Source organism: Schistocerca americana, chromosome 9, assembly GCF_021461395.2.
Source record: "Schistocerca americana isolate TAMUIC-IGC-003095 chromosome 9, iqSchAmer2.1, whole genome shotgun sequence".
In the NCBI taxonomy this organism is placed as follows: Eukaryota; Metazoa; Arthropoda; class Insecta; order Orthoptera; family Acrididae; genus Schistocerca; species Schistocerca americana.
This window is the reverse complement of record NC_060127.1, coordinates 55,936,111-55,960,103: the sequence shown is the minus strand read 5'-3', so window position 1 is coordinate 55,960,103 and position 23,993 is coordinate 55,936,111. Positions and strand designations below refer to the sequence as shown.

The 23,993-nt window shown below is 47.1% G+C and overlaps 1 protein-coding gene and 1 non-coding gene across 2 annotated transcripts in view; both read right to left on the bottom strand.

Annotated features, from left to right (window-relative positions):
• LOC124550625 (serine/arginine repetitive matrix protein 2-like) overlaps positions 1-23,993 on the bottom strand; it is a 237,764-nt gene that overhangs the window by 147,854 nt on the left and 65,917 nt on the right. The window contains exons 6-7 of the mRNA XM_047125347.1: positions 10,719-10,868; positions 5,489-5,823 (exon numbers count right to left, since the gene is read on the bottom strand). Coding sequence (XP_046981303.1) covers positions 5,489-5,823; positions 10,719-10,868 — 485 coding nt within the window. The remainder of the gene's footprint in view (positions 1-5,488; positions 5,824-10,718; positions 10,869-23,993) is intronic.
• Positions 16,836-16,911, bottom strand: Trnas-cga. The gene has a single exon. It is a non-coding gene; the product is annotated as a tRNA-Ser (tRNA).

Sequence of the window (23,993 nt, the reverse complement as noted above, 5' to 3'; positions counted from 1 at the left end):
CAGGGATACAGAAATACAAGTCGCTGAGGAATGAAATAAATAGGAAGTGCAGGGAAGCTAAGACGAAATGGCTGCAGGAAAAATGTGAAGACACCGAAAAAGATCGGAAGGACAGACTCAGCATACAGGAAAGTCAAAACAACCTTTGGTGACATTAAAAGCAACGGTGGTAACATTAAGAGTGCAACGGGAATTCCACTGTTAAATGCAGAGGAGAGAGCAGATAGGTGGAAAGAATACATTGAAAGCCTCTATGAGGGTGAAGATTTGTCTGATGTGATGGAAGAAGAAACAGGAGTCGATTTAGAAGAGATAGGGGATCCAGTATTAGAATCGGAATTTAAAAGAGCTTTGGAGGACTTACGGTCAAATAAGGCAGAAGGGATAGATAACATTCCATCAGAATTTCTAAAATCATTGGGGGAAGTGGCAACAAAAGGACTATTCACGTTGGTGTGTAGAATATATGAGTCTGGCGATATACCATCTGACTTTCGGAAAAGCATCATCCACACAATTCCGAAGACGGCAAGAGCTGACAAGTGCGAGAATTATCGCACAATCAGCTTAACAGTTCATGCATCGAAGCTGCTTACAAGAATAATATAGAGAAGAATGGAAAAGAAAATTGAGAATGCGCTAGGTGACGATCAGTTTGGCTTTAGGAAAAGTAAAGGGACGAGAGAGGCAATTCTGACGTTACGGCTAATAATGGAAGCAAGGCTAAAGAAAAATCAAGACACTTTCATAGGATTTGTCGACCTGGAAAAAGCGTTCGACAATATAAAATGGTGCAAGCTGTTCGAGATTCTGAAAAAAGTAGGGGTAAGCTATAGGGAGAGACGGGTCATATACAATATGTACAACAATCAAGTGGGAATAATGAGAGTGGACGATCAAGAACGAAGTGCTCGTATTAAGAAGGTTTAAGACAAGGCTGTAGCCTTTCGCCCCTACTCTTCAATCTGTACATCGAGGAAGCAAAGATGGAAATAAAAGAAAGGTTCAGGAGTGGAATTAAAATACAAGGTGAAAGGATATCAATGATACGATTCGCTGATGACATTGCTATCCTGAGTGAAAGTGAAGAAGAATTAAATGATCTGCTGAACGGAATGAACAGTCTAATGAGTACAAAGTATGGTTTGAGAGTAAATCGGAGAAAGACGAAGGTAATGAGAAGTAGTTGAAAAGAGAACAGCGAGAAACTTGACATCAGGATTGATGGTCACGAAGTCAATGAAGTTAAGGAATTCTGCTACCTAGGCAGTGAAATAACCAATGACGGACGGAGCAAAGAGGACATCAAAAGCAGACTCGCTATGGCAAAAAAGGCATTTCTGGCCAAGAGAAGTCTACTAATATCAAATACCGGCCTTAATTTGAGGAAGAAATTTCTGAGGATGTACGTCTGGAGTACAGCATTGTATGGTAGTGAAACATGGACTGTGGGAAAACCGGAACAGAAGAAAATCGAAGCATTTGAGATGTGGTGCTACAGACGAATGTTGAAAATTAGGTGGACTGATAAGGTAAGGAATGAGGAGGTTCTACGCAGAATCGGAGAGGAAAAGAATATGTGGAAAACACTGATAAGGAGAAGGGACAGGATGATAGGACATCTGCTAAGACATGAGGGAATGATTTCCATGGTACTAGAGGGAGCTGTAGAGGGCAAAAACTGTAGAGGAAGAGAGGGATTGGAATACGTCAAGCAAATAATTGAGGACGTAGGTTGCAAGTGCTACTCTGAGATGAAGAGGTTAGCACAGGAAAGGAATTCGTGGCGGGCCGCATCAAACCAGTTAGTAGACTGTTGACAAAAAAAAAAAAAAAAAAAAAAAAAAAAAAAGGTATTGTCCCCTTATCGCTCCTGTGAAAACGTGGAACACAGTGTGTATTATGTACAGTTTGTAGACAATGATTATTTGTATCATCATGACGCAGCACCATGCTGCAAAGCAGCACTTGTGAGAGAATGGTTTCTCGACAGCAACGTTCATGAAATGACTGGCGTGCTGAAGGTCTTGGTCTGAACCCAATGGGACACCTTTTGGTGGAGGCAGAAAGTCCAGTGTCACTGCCTTCTTTGGCTTGGGCTCTTGAGGAAGAATTCCATTCAGGCACCTCATTGAAAGTGCCACCACCAGATTTCAAGCCGTCATAAAGGAAAAGTGTGGACTTTTGCGTATTACCTTCCGCTTGTAGGTGTCCAGACACTTTTGATCAGGCAGTGTAGTCAGCATGGGAGTAGTCATGACGTTTTCACTGTCATCTAGAAAAAAGCAAGGTTGTGTAATTACTTTTTTCCATCACAGTGCAGTAGCACACTGCCAGAGAAGCCAAAGCCAAATTCTGCAGTGCGTAGATAACGTGCACTACAGTACGATAGTTAGTTTCTTGCATTTGATGAGGAACAACGGTGCAACAATCCATGCAGAATTAGTGGAAGCATATGACTAGAATACACCATCATAGGGCACGGATGTCAAGTGGCGGAGAAGCTTCGAGGGTGGTCAGACATAATTGAATGTCGAAGACAACATCTCCATGAAGCATCGGCAGTTGCAAGAAAAGCGGAGGTCCCTGTGCTCGAAGGCCGTATTGTTTAAGTCGATTCTATAGTGGAAAAAGGGGAAATCAGTCATGGCTCATTTTTCAGCCCGTTACACGACAAGGTTCGCCGTCCGCTGACTTCCACGACTGCTGACACGTGTGCTGAATGCCTGCCGAAATGGGACCGCAGTGGAAATGTTACAGCTGCGTCAGACCAATCAGGATGCCTTCTTTAGGGTTTATCTCAACGATTTTTAAGCATGGAAAATTGTGAATTCACTAAAACCGGAAAAGATGAAATCCACTCACTCTGGGGCAAGGTTACACTGAGCGGCTTTTGGGGCTGCCATAGTGTGGCGCTAACAGATTCCGTTTATAAGGAGCAACCCGTGACAGGAGCTTGTTGCCGAAATTTCCTGGCGAGGTTACGGGAGGCTGTGCGTGCGGATCGTCACAGGGAAGCTGTCTGAGGGAGAGTTTTGGTTGAAGGCAACGCCGTAGCTCTTTCTGCACAGCAGACACACTCGCGCATGATGCTCCTTTGGGTTTTCACATTTTGCCTCACCGTCATCCCGTATTCTCCTGACATGGAACCCCGTGACTTCTCCCTACTGGACTCGCATTCGGGGGGAGACGCACGCTGGACCAAATAGCTTCAAAATCTGGACGTACTAGACAAACGGATCTAAAATTAAATTGTATAAAACTCTGTTTTTTGAGCTGCTGATTACGAATCCGAGGTAGGAATTACAAAATTCAAAATGGCGGATCCAATTTGGCAGTTCAAAAGTGGCATATTTAGCGGATTCTCGTGAAACATCAGATTTAAAGTATTTTAATGTCACTGATAACGATTAGAAGTTGAAATTGCCGTATGGAAATGTTTTATTCCATATTTTAAATTTTCAATCGAAATCGTATAAACCTGCTCGTATCATTATTGCTATCAGAGGGGTTGCTGTCGGGTTTTCACTGGGAGATGGTTCGAAAAGTACATCTTTTAATTTCTTCAACTGCCATTCTCTAGAATGTCGAGATGAATGGATTTAGAGATGCTAGAAGGTGGTGGAATGTGACATGCATCGTTTTATCACCGGAATATTTGCGTGTAAAATCTCTGTGACTCCCGATATCCCTATTCGGACCTACCCGCGCATCTTCAGGTAGCCAACAAATCGGCAACGGAGGAGCTTCGATTATAGAATATCCGTGCATGAAAACTACGTGAACTGATGTCGGCGTCGGACATTATTACAGAATATTGTACATTATTGCAAAATAATTGCCTCTCGTGGGGTACTGCCGTGCGGTAGAAAAAAAAAACATATATTAAAAACGCACAAATATGCGCACGTAAAAAATGTACGGCCCCTTTCTTTCCCGTGAGAGAACCATCATTGGGATAGTGTACCTGGATACGTTACAACAATTTTTGATGCCACAGATCGGTGAGGATGACCTTGAACGAAATGTTCACTTCATACAAGATGGTACACCACCCCACTACCTGGCTGACGTCCGGGATTTTGTCAGTGACCGCTTTCCAGGTCGATGGATTGGCCGTGACACGCCAACTGCGTGGCTCCCACGTTCCCGAGGCCTGACGCCACTCGATTCTTCTATGGGGATTCATCAAGGGTGTCGTGTTTGTACCTCCTGTGCCAGCTTCTCTACCTGAACTTAGAGGAAGAATTTACGCTGCCACTGAACAAGTTACATCTGCAATGTTGCAGTGAGTTTGGGAAGAAATTGACTTCCGATGGGATGTGTGCAGGACAACCAACGGAAGCAACATCCAACTGCTTTAGTTTAAGGTTAAAAAAAAAACAAAAAAAAACTTGATGTGTTTATCTACAAAATAACACTAAACCCAGCTCTGTATCTTCTTGCAATTAATTTACAAGAATTTTTAAAGTTGTAACGTCCTTTTTGAATCACCCTGTACGTATCTTCCATCAAGGCCAACGCTGTGTGTTCTATTGGGCAATAACTTTATCTACTTATTCTATTAAAATATGTATAAATAAGGAATTTTATTCGTATCGATGTTATATTCCTATCCATCACTTTTCTTTCAATCACCGTTTTTCAAATTCTACAAGTTTATCCGTTGTTGGTTTACCTTCGGTGGTCTGGCCCCCAAGCAACCTCTAAACCAGGGGTCTCCAAACTACGGCCCGCGGGCCGAAACCGGCCCGCGAGGGCCGGCGAACCGGCCCGCGTTAGCTGGCAGGACACCCCCGCTATCTGGCCCGCCAAATATTTGAGGTGGTACCTATACTGCCAACAATTGACTTTCGAGGCCTATCGCGACCAATACACCGCGACATTGGCTCTTCTACTCGCTACAAGACTACATAACTAAACTTATTGTTGCGCCGCTTGAAATAACAATACGTTGACATACTCTACCTCTGTTATGTCTTGCAGTAATAGTGTTGCTAACAATGATTTTGAGATTTCGTTAACTTTGCAGGACGCTTTCGTGAAGAATGTGCAGTGACTTACTTTTTTGTCGGTGAAATACGCCAGAATTTCGGTCAGGTACGTTCACCAATCAAAATTACGTAATTAAATAAAAATCGTAGTTCGTTTCATTGCTAGCTATTCCCACAACCTTAGATTTTTGCAATTTCATCTTTCCTTTAGCCTTACATTACGGTGATCAATGAGTGCTAGGGTGCTTTAATCCCAATAAGTAGATCTTGGCCCTTATGACCTCGTGGAGGAGTCAATGTGGCCCGCGGACTAAAAAGTTTGGAGACCCCTGCTCTAAACAGTGGACAAGACGGGAGGGCTACCGCACGATTCACTCCATTACACCACTGGCGCCCGACGTGGGACAAAGAAACGGGTCGGCAACATTAGGCTACATTGCGTGCAGTAGAGGTGTGCGACCCCTAACAGAATGCGCAGTAACTGTCTCGCTCACCTTCCGGACTTGTTGCGGCGGACACCGGTGGAGCCGGTGGGCGACTCCGGGCTGACGACGGTGGAGGGCGTGGTCTCGCCGCCCCCGCTGCTGCCGCCCCCGCCGCCCCTGCGGAAGAGCGAGGCGAACGAGCTCTTGCGCGACACGGAGCCGGGCGACGGCGTGCGCGAGTCGGCGTCGCGCAGGGCGCCGCGCTGGGGGCGGCGCGACGGCTTGGGCGACGCCGACGGCGTGCGCGAGGGGGCGGCGCCCGTGGGCGGCGGCGACACCGGCAGGCTGAGCGACGCGGGCGCCGCCGGCTTCTCGGCCCGCCGGCTCTCCAGCTCGCGCACCACCTGCCGGCAGCGCCAGCTGCATTACCTCGCAGACAATCGTTATGCGAGAAATTGTGGGTATCGTGTTGGAACGACAGTCGTTGTAAGTAAGGGCACAACAACGATTCGCACTGCCTGATACAAGCAAAGCACCTAGTGGGAGCGGTCGGGTCCCACAACCGCCCCAGGGAAGTATGGTAGGACCGCCATAATTCTCTACATACATAAAGGATCTGATGGACATGATGGGCACGGATCTGCGGTTGTTTGCCGACGATACTGTGGTGTATAGGAACATGTCGAAGTTGAGTGACTGTAGAGGATACAAGATGACTCAGACAAAATTTCTAGTTGGTGTGATGAATGAGATCTGGCTCTAAATGTGGAAAAAAGTAAGTTTATGAGAATGAGTAGGAAAAACAAACCTGTAATGTTTGGATACAGCGTTAGTAGTGTCCTCCTTGCCACAGTCAAGTCGATTAAATATGTGGGCATAACGTTGCAAAGCGATGTGAGATGGAACGAGCGTCTGATGATTGCAGTAGGGATGGCGGATGGTCGTCTTTGCTTTATTGGGAGTCATTGTGAGTCATCTGTAAGGAGACTGCATATAGGACGGTAGTGTGACCTATTCTTGAGTACTTTTCGAATGTTTGAGGCAACGGCCTTGCCGCAGTGGATACACCGAAGTTAAGCGCTGTTGGGCGTGGCCGGCACTTGGATGGGTCACCATCCAGCCGCCATGCCCTGTTGCCATTTTTCGGGGTGCACTCAGCCTCGTGATCCCAATTGAGGAGCTACTCGACCGAATAGTAGTGGCTTCGGTCAAGAATACCATCATAACGACTGGGAGAGCGGTGTGCTGACCCCACGCCCCTCCTATCCGCATCCTCCTCGGAGGATGACACGGCGGTCGGATGGTCCCGGTAGGCCAATTGTGGCCTGACGACGGAGTGCTTTCGAGTGTTTGGGATCCGCACCAGGTTGGGCTGAAGGAAGATATAGAAGGAATTCGGAGGTGGGCTGCTATATTTGTTACTCATATGCTCGAACAACTAGTGGTTGCGGAGATGCTCCGGGAACTCAAACGGGAATCCCTGGAGGCAAGGCACAGATGTTGTCAGGGAAGACTACTCAGAAAATTTAGAGAACCGCCGTTTGGTGCTGGCTGCAGAACGATTCTGCTGCCGCCAGCATACATTTCGCGTAAGGACCACGGAGATGAAATACGAGAGGCATATGGAGAGACGTTTTATCCTCGCTCTGTTTGCGAATGGAACAGGAAAGGAAATGTCTGGTAGTAGTACAAGATGCCCTCCACCACACACCGTAAGGCGGGTTCTGGAGTGTGTATTTGGATGCAGATGTCAATTAAACTCCGTAGGTGTACATATCATCGGTGGGTATTTAAATCACTAGACTCGGAATTCGTTGTAAGAGGCAGAATGGTCACCAGAGAGCAGTTACCAGAGCGTTGTTACTAAGCCTGATAGGGTATATGAGGGACGTCAGTACCGTCAGATGTTCAGGGATTACTGTAAAGCCTGACGCACACTCGTGTGAGACAGTGTCATCAGCACCTGACAGTGTTTGAAAAGGTTCTCATTGTCGGTCTCCATTTGGGCAGTTGGTCGACACGTTCGATATCCATATTTGTGGGGCAGTCTGACATGATAGTGGCGTTAGTACTACGTGGCAACATGAAGGCAGGCCTACTCGTCGTCAAGATTCCAGCCTACTACGTATGACCGCCACAATGGAGGATCGTCGTACTGTGCACTGAGCAGATCGGAGCCCCTTCACGTTTGCGCCTGCCACCCAACACTATGTGATGGCGTCCCTGCGACATTCTCTGTCATCCCACACCACTGGCCGAAGACTCACGGCAACCGGACGAGGCAATTACCGTCCCACGCGTAGGCTGCCGTTAACACAACACCACAACACAAACAGCTGCGTTCCGAGTGGTGCTGTGACCAGGAAGCACGGACTGCTGATGAATGGCGCCGCATCGCGTTCAGTGATGAGTCACGGTTGTGCACTTCCAAAGATGACCATCGTCAGCGAGTGTGGCGGCCACCAGGGGAGAAGCCTCATTCTTGCAGTGTTTTGGAGAGGCGGAGCTGTGTTACTCCTGGCGTCACCGTATAGGGAGCCATCGTGTGTGACTTTAGGTCTCAGCTGGTAGTGACTGAGGGAACTCTAAAGTCACAACGGCACGTCACAGACATGCTGCACTCACCCAAGTTACCTCTCGCGTCACGGTACCGTGCGAGGATTTTTCAACAGGGCTATGCTCGTCCACAAACGGTACGCGTCTCAATGAACAGCCTGGATGATGTTGAGGTTCTCCCAACGCTAGCAGTACCCTTGGATTTGTGCCGGTTATAATATGTATCTGACCAGCGTGGACATCATCCCTGTCCCAGTGCCAGTATCCTAGATATCGAGGTCCAGTTGCAACAGTTCTGGACCAACTTGACTCAGGAGATGGTAGCACGACCCTATGACTCCCTTCCCAACCAAGTGAGTGCACGAACGAAAGGCAAAGGGGTGTTACGTCGTACCAACAAGTGAGCTCATATACCAAGTTCTTCATAAATCTGATTCGATTTTGTAATCTCTGAACTATCATCATATACCCTCTCAACCTGTGAAATTTTACTTCTTTTCCTCCTTCCTCTTCCCCTTCTGCGTGATTAATTTTTTTTGTGAGCCAGTATCCTTTCGTTCTACTGGAGGCAACGATCAGCAGTTGCTAACAAATGGTTCAAATGGCTCTGAGCACTATGGGACTCAACTGCTGAGGTCATTAGTCCCCTAGAACTTAGAACTAGTTAAACCTAACTAACCTAAGGACATCACAAACATCCATGCCCAAGGCAGGATTCGAACCTGCGACCGTAGCGGTCCTGCGGTTCCAGACTGCAGCGCCTTTAACCGCACGGCCACTTCGGCCGGCAGTTGCTAACAGATAGCTTACAATAGTGCACAGTATCTCCAAGCACTGACAGCCATGTGGTCTGGGATCTTGCTTTGTGAACCTTGTTGTAGCCAAAACCGGTTATCCCCAGCAGAACAAAAATAAAGTTTGAACAATTATTTCCTATTTCATATGAAAGTAATGGCTGTACTTCATTATATCACTTTCAGGATTAGCCCTTTTTGACACCCTTCCTTTACATTTTTTTCGACATATTTGAAAAGTATACTTTAATTTTCCGGACATGTAAAATGTTACCAAATTATTGTCTTGTTAGTTGTACAGATTACCTCTTGACCGCTCTACGAATATAACTGAACCAGCTCCAAAGAAGACACGGCAATTTCTGTAGCCCTTTTATCTATTTTTTCTTCTATTTGACCATGCTACGCACCATGTGAATAATTATTCGTATTTTATCTCCGGGTTTCCCAATACAGTTTAATTCTATCAAAATAGTATTCTCATATATAATTTACCAAAGCATTCTTCCAGTAATGAAATATTGTTGAGTTATCAGCCGAGCGACAGTGTCATGCTGGAGCAATGGTTCAAATGGCTCTGAGCACTATGGGACTTAACATCTTAGGTCATCAGTCCCCTAGAACTTAGAACTACCTAAACCTAACTAACCTAAGGACATCACACACATCCATGCCCGAGGCAGGATTCGAACCTACGACCGTAGCAGTCCCGCGGTTCCGGACTGAAGCGCCTAGAACCGGACGGCCACCGCGGCCGGCGCTGGAGCAATGTCTCAGTGAGTTTCTTACTTGTCATCTTTGCATTACGTGACATATTGTTTCATGACGAGGATGTCTTTACGCCACATCATAGGTTGTTTAGGGTTTCCTTTTGTGAGACAATAATACTGATTTACGTTTCGTATGCAGAATGGAAATTAATTATTTCAATAATAATAACAATAGAGTTGACGACAATAGGTTTCCTGAGTGCCGCAAAGATTAAATATTTGATATGGTGGGCGACTTAATACCGCTTTAGAGTCAAATAAATGTGATCGTTTATTCTCTGCTATCCATGTAGTACACTTGCACAATAGACCATTCAGATTTATTTCAGACATTTCTGATTAAATTGAGGTAGTAGCTGTTGGAATAACGAGTGGTTGAAAAGCAGCGAAATTGTAAGAGGAAAAGGAGTAAGATAAAAAGAAGAACTATGGATCTTGAAGGAAAAGAAAGAGATGAATAGATAGAAAAAGAATAAATGAGGGGAGGAGAAGGAGGAGGGGAAGGAGGGGGAGGAGAGGAGGAAATTGAGGAGGAGGAGGAACAGGAGGATAAAGGAGAATAAATAGGCAATATGCTGACGAAGAAGACATATGCAACATGAAGAATTAGAGGAAAGTAAGAAGAAGAAACATGGAACACCAATAAAGAAGAAGGAGGAGAAGAAGAAGAAGAAAAAGATGGGGAGGATTTTTGGAATACTGAGGAGCTTAGAAGGAGGAAGAGGAAGAAGGAAAGAAGGAAGAAAAGAAGGAAGAAATATGGAATTAAAAGAAGACAAAGAAGAGGAAACGGAGGAGAAGGAAGGAGATGTAATAATATTAAACATGAAGAAGCAGAAGATAAAGAAGAAGAAATAATGGAAAGAGAGGAGGAAAGAGAGCGTAAGATAAGAAGAAGCAGAAAACGAACAGGAGGAGTAAGAGGAGGAGAAAGAAGAAGACGAAAAATAAGTAAACTACAAAGAAGTATGAAACATAAAGAAAATGAACTACAGAACATGAATAGCTAGAGGAAGGAAGAGGAGTAGGGGAAGAAGACTAAGATATTAAGGAATAAGATACAAATGGAGAGAATAAGAATGTGGAACTCGAAGAAGAAGAGGAAGTAGAGGAGGAGGAGGAGGAGAAAGAAATGGAGAGGAAGAGGGTGAGGAACGGAACATGAAGATGAAGAATTACGGAACAGGAATAAGAAGGGCAGAGTGTGGAGAGGGCAGGGTGAGTGCGGCGCACCTCCTCGGCGAGCGCGCGCTCCTTGGCGGCGAGCAGCTCGCGCTCCGCGGGGCTGACCACCGGGCTGACGTTGGGCAGCAGCAGCGGCGGGCCGTCCTCGGGGCGCCGCCTCCGCCGCCTCCCGCCGTCGCCGTCGCCGCCCCCGCCGGACGAGCGCCGCGACGCCGGCCGGCTGCCATCGCCGCACGCCGCCGCCCCCAGCATCGAGCCGTCCACCTGCCGGCACACGAGCCCCGCTCCTTCACTATACCTTATCGGTCATCCGCACTCCGCCAGCAACGATATCGGCTCTCTGCACATTCGTGGCAGTAGTCTTCCTTCCAAATTACAAGATCCCTTAGTATCAGAATACACCACCTGACAAAAAAGTGAAGCACCGACATCTCGGCATTATGAGCCCCTTTATGAGTACGATATTGCTCTCCCTCTGGCCTGGTTATATGCGCTGATTCGGTTGGGAGGGATGTCCTCCTGAGGTAAGCTGGCCCCCGACTGCTGTAACCGGTCCTCAGATGGTTCAAATGGCTCTGAGCACTATGGGACTCAACTGCTGAGGTCATTAGTCCCCTAGAACTTAGAACTAGTTAAACCTAACTAACCTAAGGACATCACAAACATCCATGCCCGAGGCAGGATTCGAACCTGCGACCGTAGCGGTCTTGCGGTTCCAGACTGTAGCGCCTTTAACCGCACGGCCACTTCGGCCGGCACCGGTCCTCAGTATCCTCGACATTGGGACTGGGACGGAGTTGACGTCCGAGTTGATCCTGCGCACGTTCCATCGAGGACAGATTGGGGATATTGTTGATACAGTAGTACAACATCGCGCAGGCAGTTCGTAGTGACACGAGCCACGTATGGACGAACACTGTACTGTCGGGTAATGGCGCCACAGTAGTGTCACGTGAAACGTAACACGTGAGGACTCAGGATGTCCGTGACGTACCGTTGTGACGTCACTACCAGCCGTGATCCGAAATAATACCCTATGGCTCCCCACACTATGACGCCAGCCTTGCTCGCTGCCATACTCGTCCACAACGGTCGCCTGGGGCAGTGCAGAACCACGATTCATCTCTGCAGTCCATTGCCACGGAAACACTCCAAAAGCAGCCGTTTTGGTTGTGCTGTTACGGCGGTATGGAACGGTAATCCCTTAGTCCGGCTGCTATAGCCTCCGACCAGTGGCGCAGGATGACAGAATTGTTGCAGGGAGTGCACTACTTGTTCTCGGGTGGCAGGCACAGTGGGATTTAGGACGTACTTGGTGTACAATACCACGATACTTCCCAGTGGCCGACCGGAACCTTGACGTAGAGTATGCCCTCCCTCACGTCCCTGTACAATCGTATATCGAGCCACTGCCAGTTCCAAAGCCCCACAAATCTGGAGGTTGCACGATTCGACCAGCTGGTCAAATGGAGACGCGCAATGAGGCTCCTACCAAATTCTGTCATTTGCTGATAACGTTGTCTCACACGAGTACACGGCATCTCCGTCTTCTTCACAGTGATCAGTCGACATCTGATGCTATTCACGTCCTTTATATATTCTACCAGGCATGGTAACAACTGTAAACACAAAAAGTATTGTAGCTCTCTGGTAACTGATCTGCCTCTCGCAGAAACTCGTTACTTTCACCTTTCATACATCCATCAGTGTTGTGTGCGTGTTCGAACATTCATGTGACATCCGACTGTGTCTGTTGGTAGCTTTACTTTTTTTGTCAGGCAGTATATATGTTGTATCCGTGGGATCAAATGCCATAGCTTGGATGTACCTACACGGGAATTAATTTTACTTAAGCGTACTAGAACGTACACTTCCGCGATAGCGAATGAATCTGCTACCAAGGAAAGAAACGCACCTGGAGCAAGAGAATACTACTCTCAACTAAATGAGCAAACGGTTCATGCAGAGCCCCAAATGCAGAGAGTTACTCAGGCCACGGTCTCCTACTGTCAACTGGAGCAGCTCCAGATATCAGGAAGTTCTTCCGGTGGATTCTATGTAACGTACACCACTAATGACCACGTTGAACAGGCAGACGTAGATTGGATATTTTATGACCGTTAATGGACGCCAGAATTTCCTGAACGACCTGCATAGAATTGATGATTGGTGCAGGCTCTTGCAGCTGATCCTGAACGTAAATAAATGTGACATATTGTGCGTACATAGGAAAAGAAATCCACTGCTGTACAGCTACACTATTAATGACAAACAGCTGCAGACAGCATCTGCCGTAAAATATCTAGGCGTAACTATACAGAGCGACCTTAAGTGGAATGACCATATAAAACAGATACTGGAAAAGCAGACACCAGACTCAGTTTCATTGGAATGATCTTAAGGAAATGTAACTCATCCACGAAAGAGGTGGCTTATAAGGCGCTTGTTCCCCAGATTCTTGAGTAATGTTCATCTATCTGGGATCCCAATCAGGTATGACTGATAGAGGAGATATAGAAGATCCAACGAAGAGCGGCGCGTTTCGTCACGGGATCGTTTAGCTGGCGAGAGAGCGTTACGGAGATGCTAAACAAACTCCACTGGCAGACGTTACAAGAGAGACGTTGTGCATCACGGAGAGAGTTACTATTGAAATTTCGGGGCAGCACTTTTCAGGAGGAGTCGGACAACATGTTACTTCCCCCCCCCCCCCCCCTCCCCAATACATCTCGCGTATTCACCAGGAGGAGAAAATTCGAGAAATTAGAGCCAATACAGAGGCTTACCGACAGTCATTCTTCCTACGCACTATTCGCGAGTGGAACAGGGTTGGAGAGATCAGATAGTGGTACCGAAAGTACCCTCCGCCACACACCGCTAGGAGGCTTGCGGTGTATGACGTAGATCTAGATGCAGATCCATTGGGAAAATGTTGAGGAAATATAATTCATCCACGAAACAAATAGCTGGAAAAAATACTTGTTCTACTAATTCTTGAGTGCTGTTCATCAGTTTGGAACACTTACCAAATTAGATTAATAGAAGAGACACATAAGATTTAGCGATGAGCAGCGCATTTTGTCACGAGATCGCTTAGTTGGTGCAAGAGATACGGAGATGCTCAACAAACCTCCGATGCATAGGATACAGAAGAGGTGTTGTGCAGTACAGAGAGTGTATGTTCCGTGAAGGGTCGCCTAACAAAATAGTATGAACACCATGCAATATACATTTCGTTGTGTTGCAAGTTGGCACCAATGCTTACAGGCGGCAGCAGTGCACAGTTGACGTGCTACGTCTTGGAAGTTATCTTTTAGTGCAGGGCTTCCCAACCTATAGTCCGCGAATCCCTTAGGGGCTCTTTCTAGGGAGTCCGCGGTCGCCCTTCACCAAATCGTGTCAAATAATGAGTAAAATTATTGAATAAAAATGTGAAAATCAAATTCATCACTTTTTTTTCGTGTGAAAAACATGTGTACTTTTACTTCAGGTCGTATCCCCAAGCACTCTTTGCGGTTCCTAAGTGAGAACGTATACACAGTTTCGTGCCGGAGAATGCGGCTTCTCTGATCGACTGTTTAGCAACAATACGGGGGTCGTTTGTGCACTGGCTCACGGCGCTAGAATGCGCTGAAACCTTTTACGCATGCGCAGAGCGAGGTTTGTCGACCAATCACAGCGCTCGCTGGCAGGTATGCGGCCCCAGGCATCATTAAATGTTAAACTTGCCTTGTCAGTGCACTACCTATTTCATAAGTCGATTTTTGACCAGTTTATTACTTCTAACATGGACCGGTGGCTGAAGTCAGGATCACTGAAGAAGGGTGCAGTTTCTCCTTCGCTTTCACAAGGGATGTTTCCAGTTGAAATGAATGAGGAAGGAGGACGATCCCATGAAGACTTTACATACATTTGAACATTTTTCTTCGGATTTCACGACCCCCCCCCCCCCCCCCACACACACACACGACTGTTACGAAATATGCATGCTCCTTTCATAACAGTAGCTAAATAGTGGAAATGAACAGACCATAAGCGACAGCTTGTCAACAGCGAACAGTTTGGACGTGACGTTGATTGTTCTTGGAGGAGGACAGGTCCATCGTATGAAATTTCAAATACCAAGTAATTTTAATCAGGCTATAGTGTGTTGAACAAAGGGAGTAAATCCACTAGTAAGTGTCTGGATACAGTGAGAGTTCCAATTGGATCGTTAATTTCAGGTTGTTTTCATTCATCTCTAAACCAAAGAGTATTGATACTTCGGGGGGAGGGAGTGGGGTCATTGGGAACATGGCACCTGCATTATGAAGCTTTCAGTTCCCATGGGCTTCGCTCTGAAATTTGAAGTTACTGTGCTCTTGACTGACTAGGGGTCCGCCATGGATTATCGACTGAAGAAGGAGTCCGCCAGCTGAAAAGGTTGGGAAGCCCTGTTTTAGTGTATTATACTCTTTGTTCTGCGGCGGTTAGCGGTATGTGAAGTATTTGATCTCTCTGACTTCAAAAAGGCAACGCGTTGGTGTGCGGTTAGCGGGACCATCAGTGACGGCCTCCACAGTAACAAATGCGCACGTAATACATGTTTTTGGTAAAATACGATCGGCGAGGAGGAATTGTGGGGGAAAGCCGAAGTTAACTGACAGAGACCGAAGAGCATTAAAAAGTGATGTTGCCGGACAACATACTCGTAAAACTATCGCGGCAAAAGTGACTGCAAAACGCAACTCTCACGTGAGAAAAACTGTGTCGACATAAATAGTACAGTGGGAACATCACGAGGGTAACTTTCATAAAAGGGCTGCTACTGTGACGAAGTTAGTAACGGGAGGCAACGCAAAGCTGCGAAAGAAGCGGTGCCACGACCATAAAACCTGGACACTCGGTGATTGGAAAAATGTGGTATGGTCCAATTAATCATTGTTTACAGTGGTAACTACAAACGACCGGGTTCATATATGGAGAAACTCAAAGGAAACCTACTATTCGGCCTGCCTGCTTCTTACAGTCAAGCAAGTGGTGGAGATTCCGTTATGATTTGGGCGGCTAAATCGTGGTATTCAGCTGGCCCTTCCGTTACCTTCACAGGTTGGGTTACTGCAAATGAATAGCTTGACAATGACGTGCATATTGTTGCCAAACACTGCCGTATTCCAAGATAATAATGAACCCATACACACAGCCGAAAAAGGTTCAGAATTGGCTTGTGGAGTATCAGAATACCATAAAACATCTTTCGTGACCAGCAGAATCGTCAGACGTCAACATCACTGAACCATTACGAGAAGTTTAACAGCGGAGAGTGAAGAGCAGATTTCCAGTTCCAACATCGTTGAAGCAATTGGCGGATGTTTTGGTACCAAAACAGGAGGGCATTCAATTTGGAAACTATTAAGACACTCTACACGGAGGTTTAGCGACAGCTGTCATTATTGAGCACAATTTGCAAATGGGACACGGAAGTAAGGAAAGTATTGGTGATACCAGAAGTACCCTACGCCATACGCAGTAAGGTGTTGTGTGGAGTACAGATATAGATTCTGTAAGTAGTCTGTTTAGGTTTTTATGTTGGCAACGCCACCACCACGTAGCGCTCTGTATGAAAATCACTGACTGTGCTGTGTGCAGTCTGTGGCTGGTTTGCATTGTTGGAATTTGCTATTGTAGTGTTGAGCAGTTGGCTGTTAACAGTGCGTAGCGTTGCGCAGTTGGAGGTGAGCCGCCAGCAGTGGTGGATGTGGGGAGTGAGATGGCGGAGTTTCGAGAGCGGATGATCTGGACGTGTGTCCATTAGAGAGAGTAAATTTGTAAGACTGGATGTCATGAACTGATATATATGTTATGACTTTTGAACACTATTAAGGTAAATACATTGTTTGTTCTCTATCGAAATCTTTCATTTGCTAACTATGCCTATCAGTAGTTAGTGCCTTCAGTAGTTAGAATCTTTTATTTAGCTGGCAGTAATGGCGCTCGCTGTATTGCAGTAGTTCGAGTAACGAACTTTTTTGGGAGGTAAGTGACTCATGAAAGGTATAGGTTAATATAATGAGATTTTCACTCTGCAGCGGAGTGTGCGCTGATATGAAACTTCCTGGCAGATTAAAACTGTGTGCCCGACCGAGACTCGAACTCGGGACCTTTGCCTTTCGCGGGCAAGTGCTCTACCAACTGAGCTATCGAAGCCAGGAAGTTTCATATCAGCGCACACTCCGCTGCAGAGTGAAAATCTCATTCTGGAAACATCCCCCAGGCTGTGGCTAAGCCATGTCTCCGCAGTATCCTTTCTTTCAGGCGTGCTAGTTCTGCAAGGTTCGCAGGAGAGCTTCTCATGTCCATTATAGTTATCCGGGCTGTTATGCTGTGGTCGGTTGATGAATTTTGTCTCAATTCCCAACGTTTCGTCTCCGACTGCGGGAGACATCTTCAAGGGGGTCCGTAGGTCGATGGAAGGTCCAACACACCCACTGGCTCCCTACTGACTGCCGCTAAATTCCGTGTCCGCACGCTCCCGCGCCGCGGTGTGACGTCACGTGTTTTGAAAACGCCACTGCATTTGGCCGCTGTCCGTCGCCGTCGATCGCCGTTGCCATCACCCAGTAGTGGACGGGTGGTACACATCTTCTTTAACACCGGCACCCATATACCGTTTAATTTCACGCCCTCCTCCTTTAGATTGAAATTATTAGGGTGTTAGGCGATTTCGATTGCCTCCCTGTAGAGCCTTCCGTAGTATCCGCTTGTGGCCGCTAGTACTTGCGTCTACTCGAAACGAATATTGTGGTTCCCTGGCTGGAAAGCATGCTCCGCAACAGCTGATCGTTCCGTTTCTCCTCTTCTACAATTTCCCTTGTGCTCTTCCAAACGTCAGGACCAGGCGTGAGTCGTGCTTCGGTAGCTCAGTTGATAGAGCACTTTCCCGCGACAGGCAAAGGTCCTGAGTTCGAGTCTCGGTCGGGCACACAGTTTTAATCTGGCAGGAAGTTTGGTATAGGTTAATGTTAGTCAGGGCCATTCTTTTGTAGGGATTGAAAGTCAGATTTCGTTGCGCTAAGAATATTGTGTGTCAGTTCAGTGTTGATGAGAAGAAGTAAGGAGAGAAATGTCAGTACGTTCAGTTCTGCCCAGCTGTTTGAAAATCAAACAACGTAGAGGTTTATCAGCACAGTAATTCATTAATTTTTCTAAGGGGACGTTTCAATTCAGATGAAGAATGGTTCCGAGTGATGAATGGACACGACATTTAGTACAGACGCGGCTCGTGGGCAAAGACTTTGAGAGCCAGGAGCCTAAAAATACACTGACGGAAAAAAAACGCAATACTAAAAAATTATTAACGTACAGTAATCAAATTTCGAGACAACATTTCTCTAATGTTTTTAAGTGATTAACATTATAAGATCGCAGGTTAATATAAATGCGAGATAAGCCTTTGTTTTGCGTCGGCGGTCTTCTGGCTGGTGTGATGCGGCCCGCCACTAATTCCTCTCCTGTACCAAGCTCTTCGTGTCAGAGTAGCACTTGCAGCATATGTCCTCAATTATTTGCTGGATGTACGACTATTACAGTATCTGTCTTCGTCTACAGTTTTCTGCCTCTACAATTCCCTGTAGTACTGTGGAAGTCATTCCCTCATGTCTTAACAGATGTGCTATCATCCTGTCCCTTCTCCTTATCAGTGTTTTCCACATATTCCTTTCCTCTCCGATTCTGCGCAAAACCTCCTCATTTCTTACCTCATCAGTCCACCTAATTTTCAACATTCGTCTGTAGCGCCACATCTCAAATGCTTCGAGTCTCTTCTGTTGCGGTTTTCCCACATTCCATGTTTCACTACCATACAATGGTTCAAACGTACGTTCTCAGAAATTTCATCCTCAAATTGAGCCATTGCAAATGTGAAATTCTGGTATATTAATAAACTTTGAAACCGCCACAAAGCTGAATGCTAGCATGCAACCGTGCATGCATTATGTTGTACAGGCACCGGGTGTCAGTTTGTGGGATAGAGTTTCGTGCCTGTTGCACTTGGTCGGACAATACAGGCACCGTAATTTCAGCTTGTGTGTGACGTTGGACTTGTCGTCCGATGATGTCCCACACGTGATCGACCGGAGACAGATCTGGTGACCGAGCAGGCTAAGGCAACATACTGACACTGTGGAGAGCATTTTGGGCTACAACAGCGGTACGTAGGCGAGCGTTTCCTGTTTGAAAATACCCCGTCGTATCCTGTTCATGATTGGCAGCACAACAGGTCCAACCACCAGATTGACGTACAAAGTTGCAATCAGGCGGCATGGTCTAACCATGAGAGTTCTCCTGCTGTAATACGAAATCGCACCCCAGACTACGACTCCAGGTGTAGGTCCAGCATGTTCAGCACACAGACAGTTTGGTTGCAGGCCCTCAACTGGCCTCCTACTAACAGACACAAAACCACTGAGACAGAACCAGCTTTCATACACAAAACCACTGAGACAGAACCAGCTTTCATACACAAAGCCACTGAGACAGAACCAGCTTTCATACACAAAGCCACTGAGACAGCACCAGCTTTCATACACAAAACCACTGAGACGGAACCAGCTTTCATACACAAAGTTGCTGAGACAGAACCAGCTTTCATACACAAAGCCACTGAGATGGAACCAGCTTTCATACACAAAGCCACTGAGATGGAACCAGCTTTCATACACAAAGCCACTGAGACAGAACCAGCTTTCATACACAAAACCACTGAGACGGAACCAGCTTTCATACACAAAGCCACTGAGACAGAACCAGCTTTCATACACAAAACCACTGAGACAGAACCAGCTTTCATACACAAAACCACTGAGACGGAACCAGCTTTCATACACAAAGCCACTGAGACAGAACCAGCTTTCATACACAAAGCCACTGAGACAGAGCCAGCTTTCATAGACAAAGCCACTGAGACAGAACCAGCTTTCATACACAAAGCCACTGAGACGGAACCAGCTTTCATACACAAAGCCACTGAGACAGAACCAGCTTTCATACACAAAGCCACTGAGACAGAACCAGCTTTCATACACAAAACCACTGAGACGGAACCAGCTTTCATACACAAAGCCACTGAGACAGAACCAGCTTTCATACACAAAGCCACTGAGACAGAACCAGCTTTCATGCACAAAACCACTGAGACAGAACCAGCTTTCATACACAAAGCCACTGAGATGGAACCAGCTTTCATACACAAAGCCACTGAGACAGAACCAGCTTTCATACACAAAGCCACTGAGACAGAACCAGCTTTCATACACAAAACCACTGAGACGGAACCAGCTTTCATACACAAAGCCACTGAGACAGAACCAGCTTTCATACACAAAGCCACTGAGACAGAACCAGCTTTCATACACAAAACCACTGAGACAGAACCAGCTTTCATACACAAAGCCACTGAGACAGAACCAGCTTTCATGCACAAAACCACTGAGACAGAACCAGCTTTCATACACAAAGCCACTGAGACAGAACCAGCTTTCATACACAAGACCACTGAGACGGAACCAGCTTTGACCAAAACGCACAGCAGACCTCAACCGTGCCCTCCAATTAGCTCTCGCTCGACACCACTGAAGTCGCAAACAGATGCGGTTTGGGTCGGTGGAATGCACGCTGCTGGACGTCTGGCTCCGAGCTGTCCTTCAAGTAACAATTTGTCGCGTCACAGTGGTGCCACCTGCTGCTCAAATTGCTGCTGCAGATGCAGTACGGTGCGCCAGAGCCAAACGCCGAACACGATGGTCTTCTTCTCGGCAGTGCCACGTGACCGTCCAGAGTCCGGTCTTCTTGCGACCGTACATTCTACATCAGCACCGCTGCCAGCAGTCATGTACAGCGGTTACATTCTTGCCAAGTCTTCCTGCAGTGTCGGAGAAGGAACATTCAGCTTCTTCCAGCCCTATTACACGACCTCGTTGAAACTCAGTGAGGTGCTGGTAATGGCGTCTTTGTCGCCTTGAAGAAATTCTTGACTAACATCAACTCACGACGGCCAATCTCAAGGGTAACTGACGCTCACGATCGCTACTCTGTTCATTTAAAGCAAACCTCGATTTGCATCCCTATAGTGGCACAACTAGCGCCTCTCTTATGCGACTGGCTCGAATTTTGTATAAACATATTTCAGATGTAGAAACACGCTACCAACTTTCGTTTATGTCACACCACTCATACTTAGTGTTGTGATCTTTTACGCTAGTGTATATTTCTCGATAACTTTTTACAGAACTTAAATTATCGGACTAATTTCGAACACTTCCCACATGAATAATGACAGTCTCCTTTTTTAAAAAAATTGGTTATCGATTGATGTTTTTCGAACTGGTAGCAGCTAGTCTTAAGATTGCGCTTTGAAATGTCAGTTAGCTCCATGTAGAGGAGTCTTTGGAGCGTGGCTTCTGCAGGGTACAGCTGTTATGGGTGTCCCGAAGACCAAGCTAGGACCGACCTACCGCCTTCCACAACATTTCCACGTTCCGCTGCTTGCTTAATAGGGGAATGAACAGCACAGAACGAGAGACAAGTTGATATCACGCATAAACAAATGAATTAAGGTAAAACGTGCATTAATAGAAGCCAGTGATCAGTTTTAACTACCTATTTAACTTACTAAAAGAAGTGCTTAAAAAGAGTGGTAACATACACTCCTGGAAATTGAAATAAGAACACCGTGAATTCATTGTCCCAGGAAGGGGAAACTTTATTGACACATTCCTGGGGTCAGATACATCACATGATCACATTGACAGAACCACAGGCACATAGACACAGGCAACAGAGCATGCACAATGTCGGCACTAGTACAGTGTATATCCACCTTTCGCAGCAATGCAGGCTGCTATTCTCCCATGGAGACGATCGTAGAGATGCTGGATGTAGTCCTGTGGAACGGCTTGCCATGCCATTTCCACCTGGCGCCTCAGTTGGACCAGCGTTCGTGCTGGACGTGCAGACCGCGTGAGACGACGCTTCATCCAGTCCTAAACATGCTCAATGGGGGACAGATCCGGAGATCTTGCTGGCCAGGGTAGTTGACTTACACCTTCTAGAGCACGTTGGGTGGCACGGGATACATGCGGACGTGCATTGTCCTGTTGGAACAGCAAGTTCCCTTGCCGGTCTAGGAATGGTAGAACGATGGGTTCGATGACGGTTTGGATGTACCGTGCACTATTCAGTGTCCCCTCGACGATCACAAGTGGGGTACGGCCAGTGTAGGAGATCGCTCCCCACACCATGATGCCGGGTGTTGGCCCTGTGTGCCTCGGTCGTATGCAGTCCTGATTGTGGCGCTCACCTGCACGGCGCCAAACACGCATACGACCATCATTGGCACCAAGGCAGAAGCGACTCTCATCGCTGAAGACGACACGTCTCCATTCGTCCCTCCATTCACGCCTGTCGCGACACCACTGAAGGCGGGCTGCACGATGTTGGGGCGTGAGCGGAAGACGGCCTAACGGTGTGCGGGACCGTAGCCCAGCTTCATGGAGACGGTTGCGAATGGTCCTCGCCGATACCCCAGGAGCAACAGTGTCCCTAATTTGCTGGGAAGTTGCGGTGCGGTCCCCTACGGCACTGGGTAGGATCCTACGGTCTTGGCGTGCATCCGTGCGTCGCTGCGGTCCGGTCCCAGGTCGACTGGCACGTGCACCTTCCGCCGACCACTGGCGACAACATCGATGTACTGTGGAGACCTCACGCCCCACGTGTTGAGCAATTCGGCGGTACGTCCACCCGGCCTCCCGCATGCCCACTATACGCCCTCGCTCAATGTCCGTCAACTGCACATACGGCTCACGTCCACGCTGTCGCGGCATGCTACCATTGTTAAAGACTGCGATGGAGCTCCGTATGCCACGGCAAACTGGCTGACACTGACGGCGGCGGTGCACAAATGCTGCGCAGCTAGCGCCATTCGACGGCCAACACCGCGGTTCCTGGTGTGTCCACTGTGCCGTGCGTGTGATCATTGCTTGTACAGCCCTCTCGCAGTGTCCGGAGCAAGTATGGTGGGTCTGACACACCGGTGTCAATGTGTTCTTTTTTCCATTTCCAGGAGTGTATTTTTACACCGACGTCGCCTTTAGCGAGACTTTAGCACAACAAACGCTACTAAACATACCGCGTTTTTGAAAGTTTTTTGTTGTGGTTTACCACTCAAAACTACATGTTTTCGTAATTCACAAGTATAAATACAAAAACCACCACATACGGTGTGCTAGCTGAGCGATCGAACCAACCTGGCAACTGCTCTGTTTGCTTCTGTAGGCCATTACAGCACAGGACCCGTGAAGTCACGGTAAAATCGCTGTTTCGTCTCTCAGAGTCATAAGCACCGCATACTGAACAGCGCTAGATGCCACGGAGGGCGGACCCACCAGCACAAAAGAAGTCACGGTGTATTACACTGACGGTAAAAAATCCCAACATCAACAAATAATTAATGCAGTGTAATGGGATTTCGAGAATTCACTTGTGTAGGTAACACATTTAAATGATTAATGTTGCAAGATCACAGATTAATGTAAGCGTGAGTAAAGCTGTTGCAAATGTGAAATGCTGGTACATTAATAACCTGTGTAATCTGCAGACTGTTGAATGCAAGCATTAAACCGATGATGTCCCGTATGCGCTCGTTTAGAGACAGATCTGGTGATCGAGCAGGCAAAGGCAACATTTCGATACATTGTGGAGCATGTTGAGTGGCAACAACGGTATGTAGGCGAGAGTTATCCTGTTGGAAAATACCCCGTGGAATGCTGTTCATGACTGCCAGCATAAGAGGTCCAGTCACCACATTGACGTTCAGATTTGCCGTCTGTGTCCGTGGGATCGCCACGAGAGTGTTCGTGCTGTTATACGAAATCGCGCCTCCGACCATAAGTCGAGGTGCAGCTCCTGTGTATATAGACCACAGACAGATTGGTTGTGCGCACTCATCTGTCTTCTAACCAATAAGTGAAGTCGCAAACGGCAGTAGTTTGATGTCCGTGGAACGCACGCCACAGAACGTCCGTTCTGAGCTGTCCTTGAGGTAACCGAGTTGTAACAGTTCATTGTGCTGCGAACTGCTGTTACAGATGCAGTACGATTCGCAAGGGCTGTACGCCGAATACCACGGTCTTCTCTCTCGGCAGTGCGACGTGAGCGCCCGGATCTACGTCTTCTTGAAATTGTTCCTTTACGTGACCACTGCTCCCAGAAAACAACTACGTTGGCTGCATTCCT